Below are 19,953 nucleotides of genomic sequence, written 5' to 3'. Positions count from 1 at the left end.
TAGCAGATAGCAGTTTACAGACTTTCTGAGCTAAGGCTGCATCTAGATCATCAACTTCAATGCCAATGACAAACTTTTGTTCCATTTAAAAAAAAATAAAAATAAAAAAAAAAAATCTGTTTGGGAACATGAGGGTGGCCTTGCCAGGTGAGACTGGAAATCCAGCTAGCCCAGCCCTGTGCTTTCAACAGCAGCTAAGGAAAGCAGGGCCACCGTGCAGGAATTACTGCTAGAACACAGTGACTGACGGATTAGGGACTACTGGAGCTACAGAAACTGCCTTACCACTAAAAGTCCTTCATGTATTTCAGTTCCATACTACTTATTAACTCCTTGGTGCTTCTTATGGCTGTATAATCGTATCTTTATAAAAATATACTAATATTCTTTCAGGAATATTTTTTTTTTCCTAGTTTCCATGTAGGAAAGCCAGACCACACTGGGAACCCTCCCTGTTGCAGTGCACTGCATTTTTCCTATTTAAGTTCATCGTGAGGAACAGGAACTAAAAACACATGATGTATTCAAGAGCTGGATGAACAACGACTGCACAACAGCATAATGCTGCTTTCTGTTTTGGTCTTACTTCCTCTCCCCGTAGCTACTAACATCCTCTGGGATATCTGGTCACTTCTGAGCACAGAACTGCTTTACAAGAGCAATTTACAATGACTGCACAATTTCTTCAGCTCAGTGCTAACAGACTCTATTGCTGTGCTTGCATAATTAAGGTTACTTTTTCTAGGATGAATTGCTTTGTACATATTGATATTTAATTCCACCTACCATTTTACTATCAAGACATTCAGCACTTTGAAACCCTTCAGAAAACCCTGACACGCAGCATTTCATTTGATTTTCCTAAATAATCTAATTGCGCCTGCAGATCGTATCGTCTCAGTGTTCCTCCTCTTCTCTCAATCATTTATGAATATGTCAGCAGAGATTCCTGGGGGCCAGCTGGGAGCAGAGCTTTACTGTGAAATGCCACTGCAGCTTCGTTCTCTAATGTGAATGACGTTACGTTAGCCTTTATATATTATTCTCCAGAAAACAGTGTTCAATTGCTTTGCTGCTACTGATCAGAACAGCGCTCCTCAATATCCCCACAAGATCAGACTGCAACACCCACTTTCTAGGACCAATATGAGCTAGACACACACAACTCCCTTGCATACAAATCAGGATTGATTAATCCCAGACAATCTATTTCTATAGATCTAGCACATCCTGGAGGCTGCTTTGTCCCTCCTGGTAAAATGAGAGGTCACACGCTTGCAGCAATGTTGTTTTTCTATTCTCCAAGAGTCCTCTTCTATTTAGTATTTTGGAGGATCTCCTGCTCCCCACTGCCCTGTAAGAGTTCAGGCTGAAGGCTCAGAGGGAACAACTTCAGCCACCTCCAGCCCATGCCCCTGGGCTGTGCTGGTAACACCCTGGCAGCACACCAGTGCTGGGGGCCAGCTGATCTATAACCACACCACGGCCCCACACAGACACTGAACTGAAAATTATCTACATGTGGTTCTGTAAAACTGAACTAGACACTGAAATATCACAACTGGAAAATCCACTGCTTTTCAGTAACCTTAAAGAAGTTTCTGAAAACACTGAGGTGGCAGTGCTAACAAAGCAAGCCTAGCTGAATGTTAGCCTAACGATTTTTTCACCACCAGTTAGGGCAACTACCCTTACTGTACGCATTTTCCAATTCACTCAAACAACCACACGTTCAAGCTTTTACTGTTGCCCTTTTTACTGTGTTTGGCTAGTGCAGAGCACACCACTGTGCCTTGAGAAAGCCACAGACACACTACTATCATATATTTGATTACTGAGGTACCCGCTCGATCAGTTCTATCTTTAAAGCACCCTAAGTAGAATGTGAGACTTAAAATAAAAATAAGATGGATGAAAAGAGTGAAAAGAAAGGAAAGAAGCATGCACACAAAAAAATAAAAAAATCTATTCTCTAGTAAGAGAACTTGAAATTATATTTTATTGACAGTCTGCCAGAAGACTAATGGCAATTTTCCCCTCTGCTAGCTAAGAAAAAGCAAGCACAGATGAGGTTTTATAAGCAGCAAGCAGAATGCAGGCGCAGGAATCAACTTTCTTGCTGTCCTTCATGTAGGCTGGCGGCACTAACAGAGCAAAGCCTTCAATCCCCAGCAGCCAACCTTGAAAGAACTGTCAGCAGGGAGAAAGGAAAGACGAGAGCCCCTTAAATGGCCAGCCAGCAAATCTGAAACACTAATATTCACTTGAACGAAGGTCTGAGCTTTTGTTTGCTGTGTTACGATGCTAATTCTCTCCCACGCCCCAGACAAGCAGGTTCAGGCCTGAGCTAGAAGGGAACTTACGAGGGCACTGACAAATTATACATGTGCGAGACTCTTCTCAAGATTTTTTTATAATTAGCTACTTGATTCAGTTTTTCCTACATACTTTATTAGTTCAAGTTTCTATATTTTTTTTAACAACTCTAACTGGATAAGGAAGGAGTAAAAATTGTTGCCTTTTAGGTAACTGGAGTATTTCCCTGCAAGATTTCTGTGCTTACCAAAGCATACATTTTAGCTCAGAAATCAGTATATTACAAGACTGATTTTTTAATCAGCCATTAAGGAGGACACCTCACACTTAGAAGACCAATATACCTTCACTGTTACCTTCTCAGAACCCTCTCTCAAGCCGAACTACACCCATATGACATTTCACAGAAAGCCACAACACAAGGCAGAGTGCAAACCTTCGTTATCTTACACGAACGGCCCAAAAGCACAGCATCCCCTCAGCTGGCATCTCCTGATCTTCATCCTCTTCTTGATACTGAACGGCTTTTCCTCCAGCTTGAAACTCCCTAAAACTGAGCCTCGGATATTTCCGAGGTTCCCCTTACAGTTTGTTTTTTGAGCCAGTTTCAGAAGAGAAGGAAAACAGTTGTGATGTATGTAAGTGAAGATGCAGACATTCACCCACAAACCTTTCCAACATTTCCCTTCAGATGTCCAAAACATCTCTTCCTTAACCAATGCAGGATAAGCATTCCACACCTCAAGAAGCGACGTTTCTGCCTTTCTGTAAATAACATGCGTTTTTCCAGGATGTCCTTGCTTCGATGTAGGTCAGATGAACTCACCTTGGGACAACATAAGTCTGCATTGCTGAAAAAAACAATCCACTCTCTCTACCAGAGGCTGTTCTTCTGCTGTCTCTGCACCATCCTGCCTCCTCATGCTCCTGTTTTGTCCTACAGCCATTGTCCATATGTGCCATGTGATAAAACTGTTCAGAAAACTGCAGCAAATTAAAATCAACAATTTTGCTGATGGGCCACTTTAGCCAAATTCACCACGTGGATGTTGAACATTTGTGCTGGCAGCAAAGCAATAGGCAGTGCAAGAGCAGGACCAGCAGGCAGGAAGAGGGTTAGAAGAACACAATTTTAAAATAAATGAGAAACTTTTTAAGAGGCATGGAATTCTTCAGCACAAACCCCAAAGAACGGTATATGGAGCACTTCAAGAAAAGATGAGCAGTGGCCCTGCTGGTTCCCTTTGAATTCTCAGCAAATTCCCAGTTCTCACTCCTACCATTCAAAGAGCAGAGATGACTTTCTCAGAAATGTTTTCAAGTGTTAAAATCTATCCTTATTTGGGATATTGCATATTTATGACTTTTCATTAAAAAAGCCAAGTCATAAGCCCTCGCCCTAGGTGCTCCCAAGGAGCAGAAGCAGGTTACAAGCGAGTGGAAACAGCTACTACTCTTCTCCGGAGCAGGTGGACAAGGAGACTGCAGGACAAGGTGAACGGCTTTGCCATTATACCTCCAGTAGACCAATTAATACGATGGGCTTATGTGGCATAACCTGCGCACTATCACTTCTTCTCACCCTATATTTAATGGAGCATGAGGAACCAGAAGGATCTCTCCTAACTGGCTTCTGTGGCTGTGCAGAATGAACTATGGGGAGGCACTCTTTATCAGGGAGTGTGGTGACAGGATGAGGGGTAATGGTTATAAACTGAAAGAGGGGAGATTGAGATGAGATCTGAGGAAGAAATGTTTTCCTGTGCGGGGGGTGAGGCAGTGGCCCAGGTTGCCCAGAGCAGCTGTGGATGCCCCATCCCTGGAGGGGTTCAAGGCCAGGCTGGATGAGGCTTTGGGCAACCTGGGCTAGTGGGAGGTGTCCCTGCCCATGGCAGGGGGGTTGGAACTTCATGACCTTTAAGGTCCCTTCCAACCCAAACCATTCTGTGATTCTATGGGCTGTCCCTTATCTACTTTACTCCTCTGGATTATGTTCATCCAGGCTATTTTGCTTTCAAACCTCAACTTTTTTTCCTAACCTAGCTGTTTTCAACCTTACTTCACAGCAGAGTGCTGAAACAAGATCCAGGAGGGTATTAGTGATGCTTCGGGACTAAGTGCTAAGGATGGCAGTGAGAGGCTCCAAGAAAAGAAGCAGTTTTCCTTTTTTCTATGCCTTTCAACCTCTCTCCTTTGATTAGATTCAAATGTTGTTTTCTATTAGCAACTAGTAGATTGTGATCAGAAGTTGATCGAAAAGGGCCATGGATGTTTTCCGTTTCATTGCACAGCAGCAGATCCTGTTTTTCAGGAAAACATGTGAAAAGGGGTCTTTAAAGTGATATTGCTGAATGAGAAGGAATCCAGCGACCCTATGGTCTAAATCTGCAAAGTACAGCCAAAGTTTTAAAAGAATTATTCATGATTGTTCCAAACTTTACACCCCAAACAGCAGGGAGTCCCTGACAGAGCCTGCAGTGAACCTACCCTGCTGAGTTGCTGGGTAGGTTGACTGTAAGCAAAGCAGTGGCAAAGCTCTTTTACATGTTATTAGCAGGCTGTCAGCCATACCGGAGGAGAAAAAGATCAAAACCACCTCACACAATTCATAAGCACTGGCTAAAAAAACAAATACAAAATCTTTACATTTTGGAGGGAGCTACAACATTGTATCATTTTAATTATTTTCTACTGACAACAACAAGAAAAAAAGGAGCACATAATATATTCTAATAATTCTTTTCACCAGATAGTGAGAAGTTAATACATGGAAATGTATTAGTGATTTGCTCATCACGGCAGATTTCGCAATATCCATAACAGACTACTTAAAGCAGCTTTCAAAAGGATGTATAATCTTCATTTGAGCTTTCCTGCTGCTTAAAATCTCTGTGCAAACTGAGAACACACTGTAATTGAACACCAGTGCTGGTTCTTCAATACGTATAATTCTCCTGCTATTTACCAATAATCTGACACAACTCCTGGCATGCTCTGGATTTGTAGGATACCTTGACAAGAAAAATAAGCTTCAGTAACAGATGTTACATATTCCAAACAGAATAATTTAATTTAATCATCTGTAATGTGCACAGCTGCAGAATAACAAAGTTTTAAAAGGATGGATGTACAAAACAAGGCAAAGGGATTAAGGATTATCATAGGGAAAAACAGAGAAATGAAAGAGTGAGGAAATAAAATGAGGAAAAAAATAAGAGGGAGAGAATGGATGAAGAACTAAGTAGGCACAGAAGGAACACAAATTGTTCCTAATTTGGAAAAGCGGACAGCCAGCTAGCAAAGCCAGTTGACACATGCTCTGGGGAACAGTATACACGTATACTGGCCCAGTACTCTCTGCTCCCTGCTTCCTAAATTCTGCAACTCTTATTCAGTTCTTGTGACAGCCCTACATCTGAGTAAAACTGAATTCAGTGGGATTACTCTATAAATTATTGCCTACAGAAGCAAAACTGCATGCCAGAGAACTGACCTAAAACACATGCCACCAGCTGAGCAATCTTTTACAGCAGCATTCAAAAAAAAGTACTGTCCTGTATCTTTTCATGTTGAACAAAAGTATCAGATTCAGACCCAAGAGCCAGCTCTTTACCAGTTATTACTTGTATAATGTATCAATTAATAAAAATCCCATGGTCCTACTCTGCTAACTCACATAAAAACAGACAATTTATTTTCATAAATTATAGCAATGCAAAAAAAAAAAACCACCCACAAAAGATGAAATAACACAAGACTGCACATGCTTGTGAAAAAAGTAAACTGCATGTAAAACCAGCAGCCTCTAGAGCTACAGGTACCTGGAAATGTTTCAGATGCCAGTGTTTTGGAACCACTAAAACTGGAAAAAAAATTGAATTTACATTAAGTCAAGATAGTAGCCCTTGTAGCAGTGAAAAAATACGGAAACATAGCACACCTGCACTTGTTCACAAGTCATTCAAAAACTGTTCTTGATCTGCCATGTAAATTTTATGGGATGAAGTTCTGTCTCTAAGAAATACTAGGGAAAAATCCCATTCAATTCAACAGGATTCACTGATGTATATAATTTATGCTTTGCAGGTTGCAATTAAAAGGTAACAATTACTTCCCCCTCTGAACGGGAGAAATGTTTGGGGTCCTTTTTTTTTTTTTTTAACATTTCTCCCTAGGCAATGTTTAAGGACTAGCTCATTAATTGTGTATATAATGTATAAGAGCTGTACAGCAATCAACTTCCAGTTCCTTTTACAGAACAACCAGTGCCAAGAAATGCTGCACATTCACGTTATTTGAACCAACATTGCCCACCTCACTCTTATTTTTAAATGAATTCCTCAGTTTATGAAAACTAACAGTGAAACCATAGCAGCCGCTCCTGTCCATAACATGAGTTTCCCCTTTCTCCTGACATCAGCCTCAACATTGACCCCAATGTAGCTGCAGTTTACAAGGTCCATTGATTTCACTGCCTGATGGACAATTCTGCTTTGTAAACTTGCAGGTCTCAAGATCACAACCAAGTGGTTTAAGGCTGTACAAACCCCACAGTTCAGCATTTTCTGATTGACACGAGACAGAATTTCAAACCGTGTAAGGTTTTATAAAGATACCAATCTTCTAAGCTAGCATAACATAAAAATAGTTGGACTTGAGTATACCACTTGGTTCCATAAAAATGTCCCGAAGTGACCAGTGTCCATAACACTGTTAACGAGACACGAGCTTGGGAGTGACCTGACATGTGATGAACATTTGGAAATTTTTTAAAAGTCTGTATTTGAAACAAGGAAGACCACAAAATGCCACCTCTTCTGCAACACAGGACATTAGCTAAAGGTGAAGGCATGATAAAGTGTAGATGAAATTGCTCCCAAAACTTCAGCTCTGACCAGCCACCAGGTCACTTGCCCTGCAGTGAGCAGAAGGCAGGTTTCAGGCTGGACCCACGGGAAATCGGGAGAAGGAGGTGCAATATGTTATTCACTAGGTTTGTAATCCCCTGTAGGAAATAACGGGCTCACATTCACATTTTTCTTTTCTTTTCTGAAGCAAAACTTCTATTTTTGCTCATGTTTAATTCTCCTATGTTTTTTTTTTTTAAGCTCTCTCTCCAAATTCAAACCAGGTAGCTTTATCCTGACCTCACCTCCGTTACTAGCCTAGCTATAATAAACAGTATTTCAGTCCCAACTGTGAAATTATACTGAGATGACTCATTTCTAAGCAACAGAAATGGGAAAACCTGAAAAAAGTTTCTCAAACATGAAAACCAGATATACTTCTATCAACATAAAGTCAGGATTGACATAAATCCTGCTCTCAGTAGACCCAAAAAGACAGGCACTGAACTATTACAGTGCTTAGCAAATTAAGACTCAAGCTCTGGATGCTGTTGCTTCAAAACTAATTGTTTGTGCTCCACTAAATCCATTATATCGTCTAACAAGCAAGCATTTTTCTAATGACTGCTTAGAGCAATAATTCTGCACAATCTTAAAAAAACCCAAAAAGACAGACATTGCTCAGGAAACATTATCTGGCTGTTGAAAAACTACAGCACGTGCTGATAAGAAAGCGTGGTAGTACTTACCGTACCGAGAAAGCTGACAAAAACCTCATCAGTACACAAGCACCAAAGGGAGATGGAACTAACCATGAAAGTTCATTTCTACTACCAAAAAGACTATAAACAAACTGCAAAGGAAAATAACTGATGAGTATTTGATACAAAGGATATTTGGTACAGAGGTTATGCTGCTTCTGAATGAGACCAAGAAGAACTCCTAACTGCTAATTCAACTCAGCACATACATTTCTCCTGTTTATGATCCTCTAAGTGGAGGCTTATCCCTCACTCTGTATTTGCAGGTTCTCTTTCATTACAAAACTTGCTTAAAAATGGAATCTAGAAATAATTTTTATACCTTATTTTTTCTACAAAAGAGACTAAAAATCAAAACACCTATTCTGCTGTGGCTTTATTATTCATTATTTTGCCTATGTTATTCCCTTTTCAGAGGGATTTTCTAATTTTATTAAGGAAGTTAATTAAAAAGCAACACTGTTTTTCCTAGGGAAAAAGGAATTTACCAGTAGCAGGCAAACTCATTACATTTTTGCTCAAAAAGCTGCTAGTCTTATAGTGGAAAATCTTTTTGGAATTGGGACTTTGTCCTGTGATGGACCAACAAAATGTTTCAGAGATTTTTCATGATCTTGACATTTTGGCAACAGACAATGAACATTTTTGGCAAGTGGAAATATTTGGTTTTATAACTGAATTGTTGTTTGCTTTTTTCTTTTTTTATTTTTAAATACAAGGAAGGTATCTTTATGCCTTGGTACCTACAAGCATTTCCTTTACCGTATTGAAAAGTCTGTCTGGATTTAAATATGGTTTAGATTACAAACTTGCCCCAAGAAAACTTTGTTTTTTTAAAACAAATGCTGGATAACTTTACAAATGCTGTGAAGTTAATTGAAAAAAATATATGAGCAGATGACACTTTACAAAGAACTGCAGTACACTATTTTTCCTTGTGGACTATAAAACTATTATGGGATGTTATGTTAATATCTTTTGGAAAACTATCAATAACTACAAGTTCTACCTAGGCAGTTTGTTGTTTAGATTTGCATAAAGCCAGTCCTCTGGCTTGCAAAACCTGTTAGGAAGGAAAAGGAAAACCACCCAAAACTCAAATCTACCATACTTACTATCAATAATTTTGTTGACACCATTCAGGAATTCCATAGACTCAAAATAAAATCACAGTCCTTTTTCTCCTTTCAGAATATAGCCTCTTAATCCAAATAATATCAGAGAAGTTAAAATTTAGTCCATTCATCTGGCAAATGTTCCCCTCTGTTTCATAAACATGCATATCACAGAGAAAAAATGTTCAATTTAAGGTTTCTTACATGATTAGAGTGTAAAAAATCATCATAGAAATACGGTTATTCTCAGACTTAATAATGTCCTTACTGTAATATACTGTGTTTCCATAAAACTAAAAGATTTAGCAAACCCAATTGTCTTATAAGCAGCCAGTAAATACAGTTAATTGTCTAGGAGGAGTATAAAATAGAAATTCTTCTACTACGGGCAATTATGTTCCAACAGTCTCACTGCAAGCTGGAGGTAAAATGTCAAGAAAACTAGAAGGATGCAGGGGAAAAATACACGATAGCTTATCGGAAATGCTGGTTCAAAAATTCTATGGCTGCTGGAACTGAAATAGCCCATCTAGAGCTACACAGTACTACAGGTACCGTTTCCTCCATGGATGTTTACAACCTGTAGAATATTTTTTAATATTCTAGTTAAAAGTTATCTCCTATGAGAAGGACCAAAAATACACACCAGGGCATATGATGACTTTTTACACAACAATAATTAATCATCACATTTCATTAATAAACTATCAAGCGCTTGCAAGCTCTCCGCAATCTTTTTCATCTAGTTTGCATACTTTATAATGGTGGAAAAAAACGTTTTAAAAAGTTTGAATAGGCACTTACTGGAATTACAGTTAATCCTGATACAGTCTAGATGGGGAAGAATAGATGAAAAATGAAAATTTATCCTTCAAGGTAATAGCTGCAGACATCCAATAAAATCACAGTCCACCCTTCCGGGGACAGACACATGCAAATATGGCCACTCCATATCATCAGTCTTTACATACTGTTATAACCCAGATATACTGCGATAAATCTTTAGAAATAGAAACGACAAATAGGGTAAAAATGGCCAATTTCAAACAAAGCTACATGGTGACAAATCTAAGTGAAAAAAATCAGGATTAAACGTCAAAGATGCTTAACTGAGGCAGGCTGCAACCTTCTCCCCATCTGTGAAAGAACAGGTGATTACTCTCGGTGCAATCAGAAAGTGCTCCGTCACAATGGGTCAGCGAGCAAGCCAGGCCACAACCAGACATCTTGGACAACTTGTGGATAGTATACCTCAAAGGCTCGTCTGCCAAAACTACGTAGTAAAACGCCAAGCTCATTACCCAGGCCTAGGAATAAGGTTTTGGGGGTTTATATTTTCTTAGTGTAAAAACTGAAGAAATGAAAAGTGACTACATTTAAAGCTACATTAATATACTGAAAAGAATGACATATTTATAAACACTGATAATTTGAGAATCCTGTCTATTTGCAGATTATTTCCTTGCCTGACCAGGAGAAGAGGAGAAGAGGAGAAGAGGAGAAGAGGAGAAGAGGAGAAAAAAATAAGAAAAAAATAAGAAAAAAATAAGAAAATGAAAAAAAAGAAAAAAGCGGTGTTGGAGGAAGAAACAATATAACTAGGGCATGGATTTATTTACTTTCTTGAACTATAGAAGTAGGCAAAAACTGACAGAGGGTAGTGTTTTGTGTACAAAGAGAATGACCTAATCCTCTGCTAGGCTGCCTGCATTTATTCCAGTAAAAACCTCTCTGCCACGCTCCTTGCTTTGCACAGCTACTCCTGCTTTACACCTTTGAGGAACAGATATACCATCGAACCTAGATTTTGTTTCCATATAGCTGAGTTTGTCATGTGTCGTCAACCGCATCAGAAAAGTGGTTGCAAACAGCCAAGGACCAGCACCGGCACATCCCCTTTTACAGAAAGCGCTGCGGGGATCGGGGGGCGGGAGGGACCGGGGTGGGGGGCACAGCCTGCAGCAGCCCCCGCTCAGCACTGGAGGGGACTGGGAGAGAAGGGGAAACACCAAAAACCTCCGCTTCTCCTTCTCCCTTCCGAAATCTTACAGCAGGACAGGATTTCAGTTAGCAAAACTTTTATGAAGTGGAGCATTAGGTGATTTTTATTACTTTTTTTTTCCTCCCCACACTTTCTGGAAATCATTTTGTCTGTGATCAAAACAATAAAATACTTAATTCCTTTTAGAAATAGCATTGCACTGCATGGGAATGACTGCACTGAATGTCTGTTCCCCTGAATGTTCTCTTTCACCTCCTGACTTGGATTTACTTAACAGCACAGCAGAAGGGCTTCATTTATTTCCTTTTTTTAAAAACCAGAGAAAACCATAACCTAACATTTTATCTATCATATTTCAAACCAGAAAAACAACTTGGGGTTTTTTTTTTTTTTTTTTTCTGTAAAAGGGCTTGTGCCTCCTGTGTTCACACGGCTGTTTGCTGAGGGCCGCAGTCTTTGGGCATTGAAGGGTTATCGTTCGATACTACAAAAACACCACTACAGAATCGTTTAAAAAAGAGGAAATGGATTTACTATAGATTTGACACCTAAAAAAAGGAGACCAAGAAATCCATCAGTGGGAATATCTAATTGCAACATTTTCAGTGTTAAAACTAGAAATTCTTTGATACATTTGCATGTTGTACATTAATTGGTGGAGGTAAAACCAGACTGACCTACATACACGTTGTTCCTGCTTGCACATTTAAATTGGGGAATTGCTACTGGGAAGAAGTTGTGGAAGGAGAACAATCTTCCACAACAAAGAGTAATAATTTAGCCCAAAAATACCACTGATGAACTAGTCTTCTCTTTTTAGAATACACAATAGTACAAAAATATTGTGATGGATTATGTTGACTATATAAAGAACACAAAAATGCAAAAGAAAAACAAAATAAAGTGAAATAATGGGCATGTACTTGTGTGTAGATGTACATACGCAAAGGTTGCATTGACGTGTGTTGATATATCATTTTGGTTTACTTTTAATGTTAAAACAGGCTGTTTCAGAAATGTTTGCAAGCAAAAAGAAAAATGTAAAGAAAATGTTAATTTCTTGGAAGAAGGGTTTGTTACCTAGGTTGACCGTTAGTTTAACTCGTCCTGCATCCAACTCTAAACGAAGGGTATCTGCGGATTCCCTAGAAGTAGTTGCCATTAAAATGCCATAAGCTCGCTGGGACCTGAATCGTAAAGAAACATCTTCGGCCTCTGTGTGCATCACAACAGGGAGTTGGATTTTCATAAACATACTTCCATCATAGCTTAAAATTGTTGCCTCTGAAAACAAAGGAGAAAATCCGTTATTTGAGAATTATACTGCATTTACTGAAAATGCTCAAAGACAGAAAATATATATCCACTTGGTGTAACACAGAAAAATCACATCTTGCATATCACAATTATTGCTGGGAAACATAAGCAAAGTTGGGTTTGTTTTTTTTGTTTTGGTTTTGGTTTTTTTCAAAAGGCATATTTTGGTGCTTTTGAAAGAAACTAAATGGCTCTTTTAATGAGCTAGCCGTTCATGTACGCATCTTCAAGCAGATGGGTAAAATCCCGTGTAAAGAAATGCCTGTACTCCTCAAAAGAGGTCAAAGCCAGCAAAAAGTATTCAGGCAAACCTTACTGCCTACTAAAAGGTCACGTCTGACTATCATCAACCTAGAAAATTACCTTAGGATACTTCATGTATAAACCTCTCAGGATTGCTACCACCACAGTTACCAGCCTCGCTCATCAGGTGGTGAGCTGTATCACCATGTATCGCTCATTTGTATATATTATGATTTTCAATATTATTGCAGTTGAATTATTAAATGGGTCTGATCTCAACCCATGACTCTTTTTTCCCTTTTCCCCTTTAATTCTCTCCCCCATCCCCGTGAGGTGTGTGGAAGTGAGAGAGCGGCTGTGTGGGGTTGGCTCCCAGCTAAGGGCAAACCCATCACAACCATCCAGTCAGTAAAAAGCCGCCGGAAACGGGTAAATAACCCCAGCGCAGTTTGGATGGAGCGCAGATTGCTTCATGCCCACAGTGACCATGGAACGATAGAATCAAAGCCACGCGCACAAGCGTTACGACAGCCTCAACGAGAGGATCGAGCCTGGACTTGGCATACTGAGGGTAAGATCTTAAAACGCCGGAGACAAGCAAATAACTGTCACTTGCAGACATCACAAGAAACCCTCCCGGTGAGTGGCTTTGGCAACAGAGGGGTCACAGCCTGTGAGACCCAGACCAGCCAGCCACAAGTCTTGTTTTCCCAGCCTCCAGGCTGGCAACGAACAAGGTAGCAGCAAGATTGCGTTTCTGCTCCCAGGGAGGCACAGCACTTCCTAGAAAGCAAAGGACACATGTTTCTGAAACGTCCTTTTTTGCAGGACACTCAAGCATTGCGGCCAGTTCACCACCACAGCCTTTGGGAACGGCGTTTAGGCTCCTGGACAGCAGCACATCGTGGTGGAGGAAGCAGTGAAGGAGCGACATCCTTGACCCCAAGCCAACAGCCAGTGGGCAGACCGCCAGGAATCTCAGTGGGGTCTGCAGCAACATGCAGGACTAACCACACTACATAACTAAAGCCACCACCCGAATGGCAAAATATACTGAGTGGCCCCTTTTAATGCACATCTGATTGTTCACCTAACACTAATTCCCTAGGGACCTTCTCGCTTCTTCCACGTGTCTCCTGCTTTCTGTAACCCACCCAGAACCCCTCCATCTTAGAAACTGGTGAAGTGTTGGATGATGAGGTTCAAACAAGATGCTACAGAATCTTTCTTAGAAAAAGATGCAACCCTGAGGGCACTTCAGCTCTCTGAAAAAAAAATATCAGTTACTTGCCCAATAACAGGCCAAACAAGCAATGAGCAGAAAGAGAAGACAGCAGAGAACACCTCTAAGAAGCTTCCCTCCACTTCCGTTTACTGCAGTCTGTTACCATGCAGGTAATAATGTTTTCTGCATATTTTAAACCTAAAATTTTACGAGATTAAATACTTAACCCTCACCAACCTGATAAGAGATTTCAAGTCAAAGAGTCTTCAGTGGGAGGTGATTTGTTTTTTTGGTTTTTTTTTTGTTTGTTTGTTTTTTTTTTTGGGGGGGGGAGAGGGGTGTTGCAGCAAGCAGGGGCTTACAATCCATTCCTATACCTAGCGTCTAGTCTGTGCATGAAAAGCTCCCAAGATCTTCGTCAGGGCACACATGATTTAGGCAATTAAAGAAGTTCAGCATCAAAGTTTAAGCAACATGCTAATCTAAGAGAAAATAAAAGGTATTTTCTATCATCTATTAAGAAAGACACATTAATACTATTCATGGTTTTCATAAACTGAGCAAAATCAGATGCTACAGGATGAACAGCATTCAACAACACTAGAAGTCTGTTGCTAAAAAAATTATCTTATGTAAAATAAAGTTGTCAGCATCAGCACTGTTTGCCAGCTTTCCCATATTTATTCAGTCTTTTAGAAAATTACAGGAAAAAGGAGAGAAGGAACTGTCTTAATTTAATCAGAGATGACCTGTGAGTATTTAACATCATGGTGAACAGACCTGATGTGATTAGACACTCAATCCTCCTAACCCATACTGCGCCAGTTATTCTGGAAACAGCTGTTCCAAGAACAGACCAAGGAGACTGAACAGAAGATCAAATGACTTAAAAGCTCTGGGGCAATGAGAAAACCCCCTCATGTCAACGAGCTCCTTTCAGGACGGGGAGCTCCCAAGTTGCAGGCTTTCTAAACACAAAGGGATGACAGAAAACAAAACCCGCACAAAACTGGCAGGTAGCAGGGATGATCTGATCAAAGAAGATTTAGCACTGCCCTGAGAGCCATGACTGAAGATTGGAGATGCTATGTATTCTTAAAATAAAAAAAAAAAAATACAACTACGTTCAGTTTACTCCCTTGGAATGAGAACGCTGGTACAGAAGTGTTGTTAGGAAAACCTTTTGTTGTTAAACCATTATTAAGCGATTGCTGCATGGAGAAGGTTGAGTGATGCTTTGTCCATATTGTGCACCTCTCGTTAGATGGCAAGCTGGGTTTTGCTGTGTGAATTATCTATCAACTTGGCATCTCTTCCACCTGACTCAGCATTGCTCCCGGCTCTGCAAATTTCCGTGTTCTGTTGGTCTTGGCTGGACAGAAGGCATCTAGCAGTACGTGTACGAGACCTCTGACAGCACAAGGAGCTGCTCTTCCCTTCCTGGTGTCCTTGTGGCAATGCCTTCTTACCCTGTCGTTGTACTTGGTGGAGAACTTTCTTTTTCAGACAGTAGGAAAAAACAGGTTTTGAGATGAAAAGGAAGGGCTTGTTTTGCTTTCAGATTGTTCCAGCTGGTTAATGGAAATGTTTCCATCCTGCAGTTACTTCAGTTGTCCAGCACAGACTGTCAATTTGCAAGGTGATCCGAACGAGCAGAGACAGGGCGGGTTACACCCGTTCTGCAAACCACAAAGGAACATTTTAGCTAAATATATGTTTTAATTTTTGCCCCTAACTTTTACTTTTTTTTGCTCTGGACCAACTAATTCCAAAGAGCTGTGTGTCTCATCCTTCTTTGAGATCTACACCGCTAACTGTCCTCACCTAAGTGTTGGCAGTGTCCTTTTTCTCTTGTTCAGCTTCCTCTTATTTATTAGATTAAATGCTAATAGACCACAAGTTTAGCTCCAAATGTGCTATTCATTAAAAGCATCAGCGTCTCCATGGCAGGGAATAATAATTTTACTACCACTTCAGTGTTGGAAGCATAGCATTGAAAAGAAAAATAGCAGAAAGTCCTTATAAAACATTACTGGCAATTTTCTTTGGCAGCATATAAGTGTAGGTAGTAGAGTTATTAATAAGAAAAACACAGAAAGATATAATTCAGAGATTGATACAATTATTTTATGCATTCTTTCTCCAATATTTTTATAAACCTGACAATTAAAAACCCTTGCTCCTTCTGTTCTAAAAACCATCCAAAGGAATAAGAAAACCACTGAATGGTTCAAGTTCCCCCTTCATTTTTGCTTCTTCAGTTTGTTTCTGATTGCAATCTCCAGGGCTGGATACTCTTAATTCCTATGTATATATGATGTCAATCAGCTCTGTGCCTATCACCAAGGCTGCACAGAGTACTGACACGAGAGGAGATTCAGGACCTTAAAAGTTTCACTTGGGCTGGGATTACCTAAATTGCTGAAGAGCCTGCAGCACCTACTCTTCTGGAAACTTTCCTACAGCTTTTCTACCCTCAGGAATGCTCAGCCAGATGTTTATGGGGAGAAACAGAATTTTCCAAATAGATGCTGTTCTTCAATTCACAGCTTACTTAAATTAAAGTGAAGGAAGTATGGACTAAGCACTTGAATTTCAGTGTTCTTCCTCAGGAGTTTTGCAGTCAAATTTGGGTTGTTTTTAACAACGTGATGTTGGGTAAGTTAGGCTGCTTACTGCATGTACTGTAATAAATAAAACAAGACCTTGTTTCCTCTGGAACCCTTGTGGCGCCTCTAAAGTCCTAAAGACAGAATTATCAATTTTTTTCCTGCTTTTTCAGTTTCAAAGTGTCTGCAATAATATGAGGACTGTGCTGCAGCCCAGGGAGCTGTTTTTAAAGCATGAAATCACCCTCTGTGCCTGCTGTCTCTGAAATCACACACAAACTTTGGCCACTGTAAAGGTGTTTGAACACGCAGGACCAATTTGTTAATTTAGGTCAGACATAGAATAATATTTGAACAGATGATTCTTCATATCCTCTATCATCATATCACCTGAATTTTTCTTTTTTTTTTTAATTCTGAAGTATCCAGAGTTAATGCAAGGAATGAAAGCTGTATTCCTTTATTTAACGTACGTGTGTATGTACCACAATCAACGTAAGACAGGACGCCAAACTGTATTACTATGACATCTGTCTGTCCATCTGCTGTAGTTTCCATAATCTACTAAAGCCAATCTACAGATTATACTGATGCTTAACCTTACTGAAAATCAAAAATAATTTGCAACAGGACAAAAAGCACATGAATATAAAAAAATACTGATTTTAAGCATACTGAAATCAAAATAAAACTGAGTTGTGTTCCATGTTTTTCATGCACTGACAAGCTGACCACAATTATTTTAGATACTGTATTATACATGATACATTCCCATATGGATGTCAGTACTCCTATACTAGAGAAAATAACATGAAAAATAAATTATGATACTAAAAAGTAGCTACATGCTGTTGTTTACTGAAGATACCTCAATCACTTCACGTTAAATTAAATATTCCAGTTGTTTAATCTCCAACAGTTTATTCTAATGCTTTCTTTTCTTTGTGCAACTGTATTGTTTGTTGAAATGAACACGTTCCTATTTTATTTAAATTAGTTTGAACAATTAGAATTGTGTTGCTTATATCACCCAACACAAAAGGTTATCAGTGACTGCACTGATAACAACTTTGGGTGGTAGGATGCCAACGCATCGCTTTCAGAATCCCAAAAGCTATAATCTCATTAATGCATGACCATTTGGGATATGACTATTACTGGAAAGAGATCTCCTTTCAGTGCGGTTTTCTCTGGAGAGGGAAACCCAAGAGCAGGAAATGATCCTGTACTGCCTGACCTGCCACACATATTTCTGTTGGACAGGAACCAAATCCCATTGTAGAGAAGCCAACACCACCACCACCACAGCATCACCATTCCCACTAGGGAACACACTGGGAAAATCAAGCTCTCTACTGGAAGATGGTGAAAATAAAGTCCGGGAAATAAATAGACAAATGTTTCTCTATAAAATATTGCCATCTATCAAATATATTTATGAGGAACTGCTATGATGAAATCTGCTTTTAAATTCTTTGCAGATCGGCATGGTTTTGTCCCTAGCGCACGTTTCCTAGCTCTCAAGATGAAAAAAAAAAATGCAAATCCTATTTTTACTTCTGCCATATGTAATAGCAGAATGTTGCCACAGGGTGGTACACCAGACATGTTTAACTGAAGGCTTTCCTAATGCAGCAGACAGCTCGGGTATGCCCTCTGCCAGCTTCCCTCCACCAGCAACCGAACAATCTGGAGATCTCTGAATAACTGTCCAGGAGCCAAAGGCATATATATGCCAAAAGTAAGTCAGAAAAAAAAACCAGAAGAAACTGAGAATCTACTAGCAAATGCTAATAAGATGAGGGTATTAATTCTACAGTAATGCACGTCTATTCGCATAGAACTTAAAACATTCATCAGGTTTTTTATTTTTAAAGAATACATTTTTGTGTCAACTAACTACAAAAATGAAGCGAATAAGATGGAAAGAACTTACATTCCCAGCCAATAAACTTTACATTTAGATTTCAGCTTGAAGAGAAACTGCACTGTGTCAAATGCGAGATGAAAAAACACAACTTCTGGCATTGAAATATTCCCTACTCCAATGAGAATAAAAATAAACACCTAAAATATTAACTAAGCTTTTTATTGTTTTCCTACTTACATTAAAATCTTTCATTAGTGTACTCAGGAATTTTAAATAAATTACAGTTTTCTTCCTATAAACTAACCTCAGCATCTGTCCTCCTTGCCGCTGTCACCTTTTCAGTTAAGAAAGGGGGTTTGTCAACTTCACACCTACCTTTCTAGGCAAGAGGGATACTCAGTGACTTAAGGTAAGTAGAAACTGTTTTCTTGGGTACTAGGGTCTTTAAGTAAGAAATAGTGATTCCCACACTCCTTCCTTTGCTTTGACTCATGGCCAAAGTTCTAGCCATGGATTAAAGTGATACTGAGGAATTTAAGAATAAATTGAATTACACAGTGGTAATGACATAAAGAGGCTGAGAATTCCTCAGCTGGGAATTGGAATGTGACCGTTTAGTAACGCAAAAATAATTGGAATGACTTTCACAAAGCTTTTCAGAACTCAGCAATGTATGATGAGACACAACAGGAGAGATTTTCTAAGAGACATTTAGCAGTGCTGACTCTTTCATAGTCAACTTATACTGCTTCATGCATCTTAGAAAATCCCTGAGATCCTTCCTCTAGGAGAGTTCCTTCTTCCTGTCCACAGCAAGGCTCCACCTCACCAAGTGAAATCAAGGATGCTCTTTCTGCCTCAAAAGAGTTCATGATATTTTACCATTTTCAATCATTATGCAGGACTCTATAAAACAGAACCGCAGCCACCTCACGGAACCTACCTCTTTCGCACGATCTGCCAAGGTACCCTGTCCCAGAGCAATCGCAAACGTATCTGTTCCAGCCGTCCCTGCACACACCGTTGTTTTTACAGGGGGTGCTAAGGCAAGGTTTCGCAGTTTCTCTTGAGCATGAAGGTTTTACTCCAGCTGTACTTTGAATTTCAGCCATCTGTCGAATATCTTTGCTTTGACCATCAATAAATAAATCTCTAATGCAGCCGACGTATCCGTAATTGAGAAGCGCTGTCCACACCTCTGTTGGAAACACCAGGCCTGCTTTATTTTCTGGTAAGCCTCCAAGATACAAGTCATCGTCCAAGTCAAGGATTTCACTTTCCCCTGGTGCAGTATATGGTGTACGTAACGTGTTCACCGATATGGTCCCTGAGAAGAGAAGAACAAATCGCACGGTTTTCAAGACATTGAAAAGATTTTGGTACTACTGTTTTACTCATTGATCTACATGACACATTAGCTCCTGGCAAATATCTATAAATGAAACACAGGTATTCTATTTGTACAGCTATACAATAACAGACACACTTCATTATTTTAATTACAATGTAGTACAAAGACTGTCAGGAAGTGAACGATGTAAAAACACTTATGCACAATCCTGCATGGCTGCAATATAAAAAAAAAATCCAAATCACCTTGCCAATCTTCTACAGATAGTTATTTTCAGAAGTATCCTGCTTGTACAAC

The 19,953-nt window shown here is 39.6% G+C and overlaps 1 protein-coding gene across 1 annotated transcript in view; it reads right to left on the bottom strand.

Moving 5' to 3' along the window:
* Positions 1 to 19,632, bottom strand: part of LOC104470630 (neurexin-1) — a gene marked incomplete at both ends in the record, with an annotated part of 37,362 nt that extends 17,730 nt beyond the window's left edge. Inside the window, 3 exons of the mRNA XM_010085983.1 lie at positions 9,844 to 9,870; positions 12,122 to 12,325; positions 19,249 to 19,632. Of these exons, the coding sequence (XP_010084285.1) occupies positions 9,844 to 9,870; positions 12,122 to 12,325; positions 19,249 to 19,632 (615 nt within the window). The remainder of the gene's footprint in view (positions 1 to 9,843; positions 9,871 to 12,121; positions 12,326 to 19,248) is intronic.
* Positions 19,633 to 19,953: the final 321 nt, after the last annotated feature.

Source organism: Pterocles gutturalis, unplaced genomic scaffold (genome assembly GCF_000699245.1).
Source record: "Pterocles gutturalis isolate BGI_N339 unplaced genomic scaffold, ASM69924v1 scaffold1516, whole genome shotgun sequence".
NCBI classification, from domain to species: domain Eukaryota; kingdom Metazoa; phylum Chordata; class Aves; order Pterocliformes; family Pteroclidae; genus Pterocles; species Pterocles gutturalis.
Note: the sequence above shows the minus strand (reverse complement) of the source record. Positions and strands in the feature narration are given on the sequence as shown.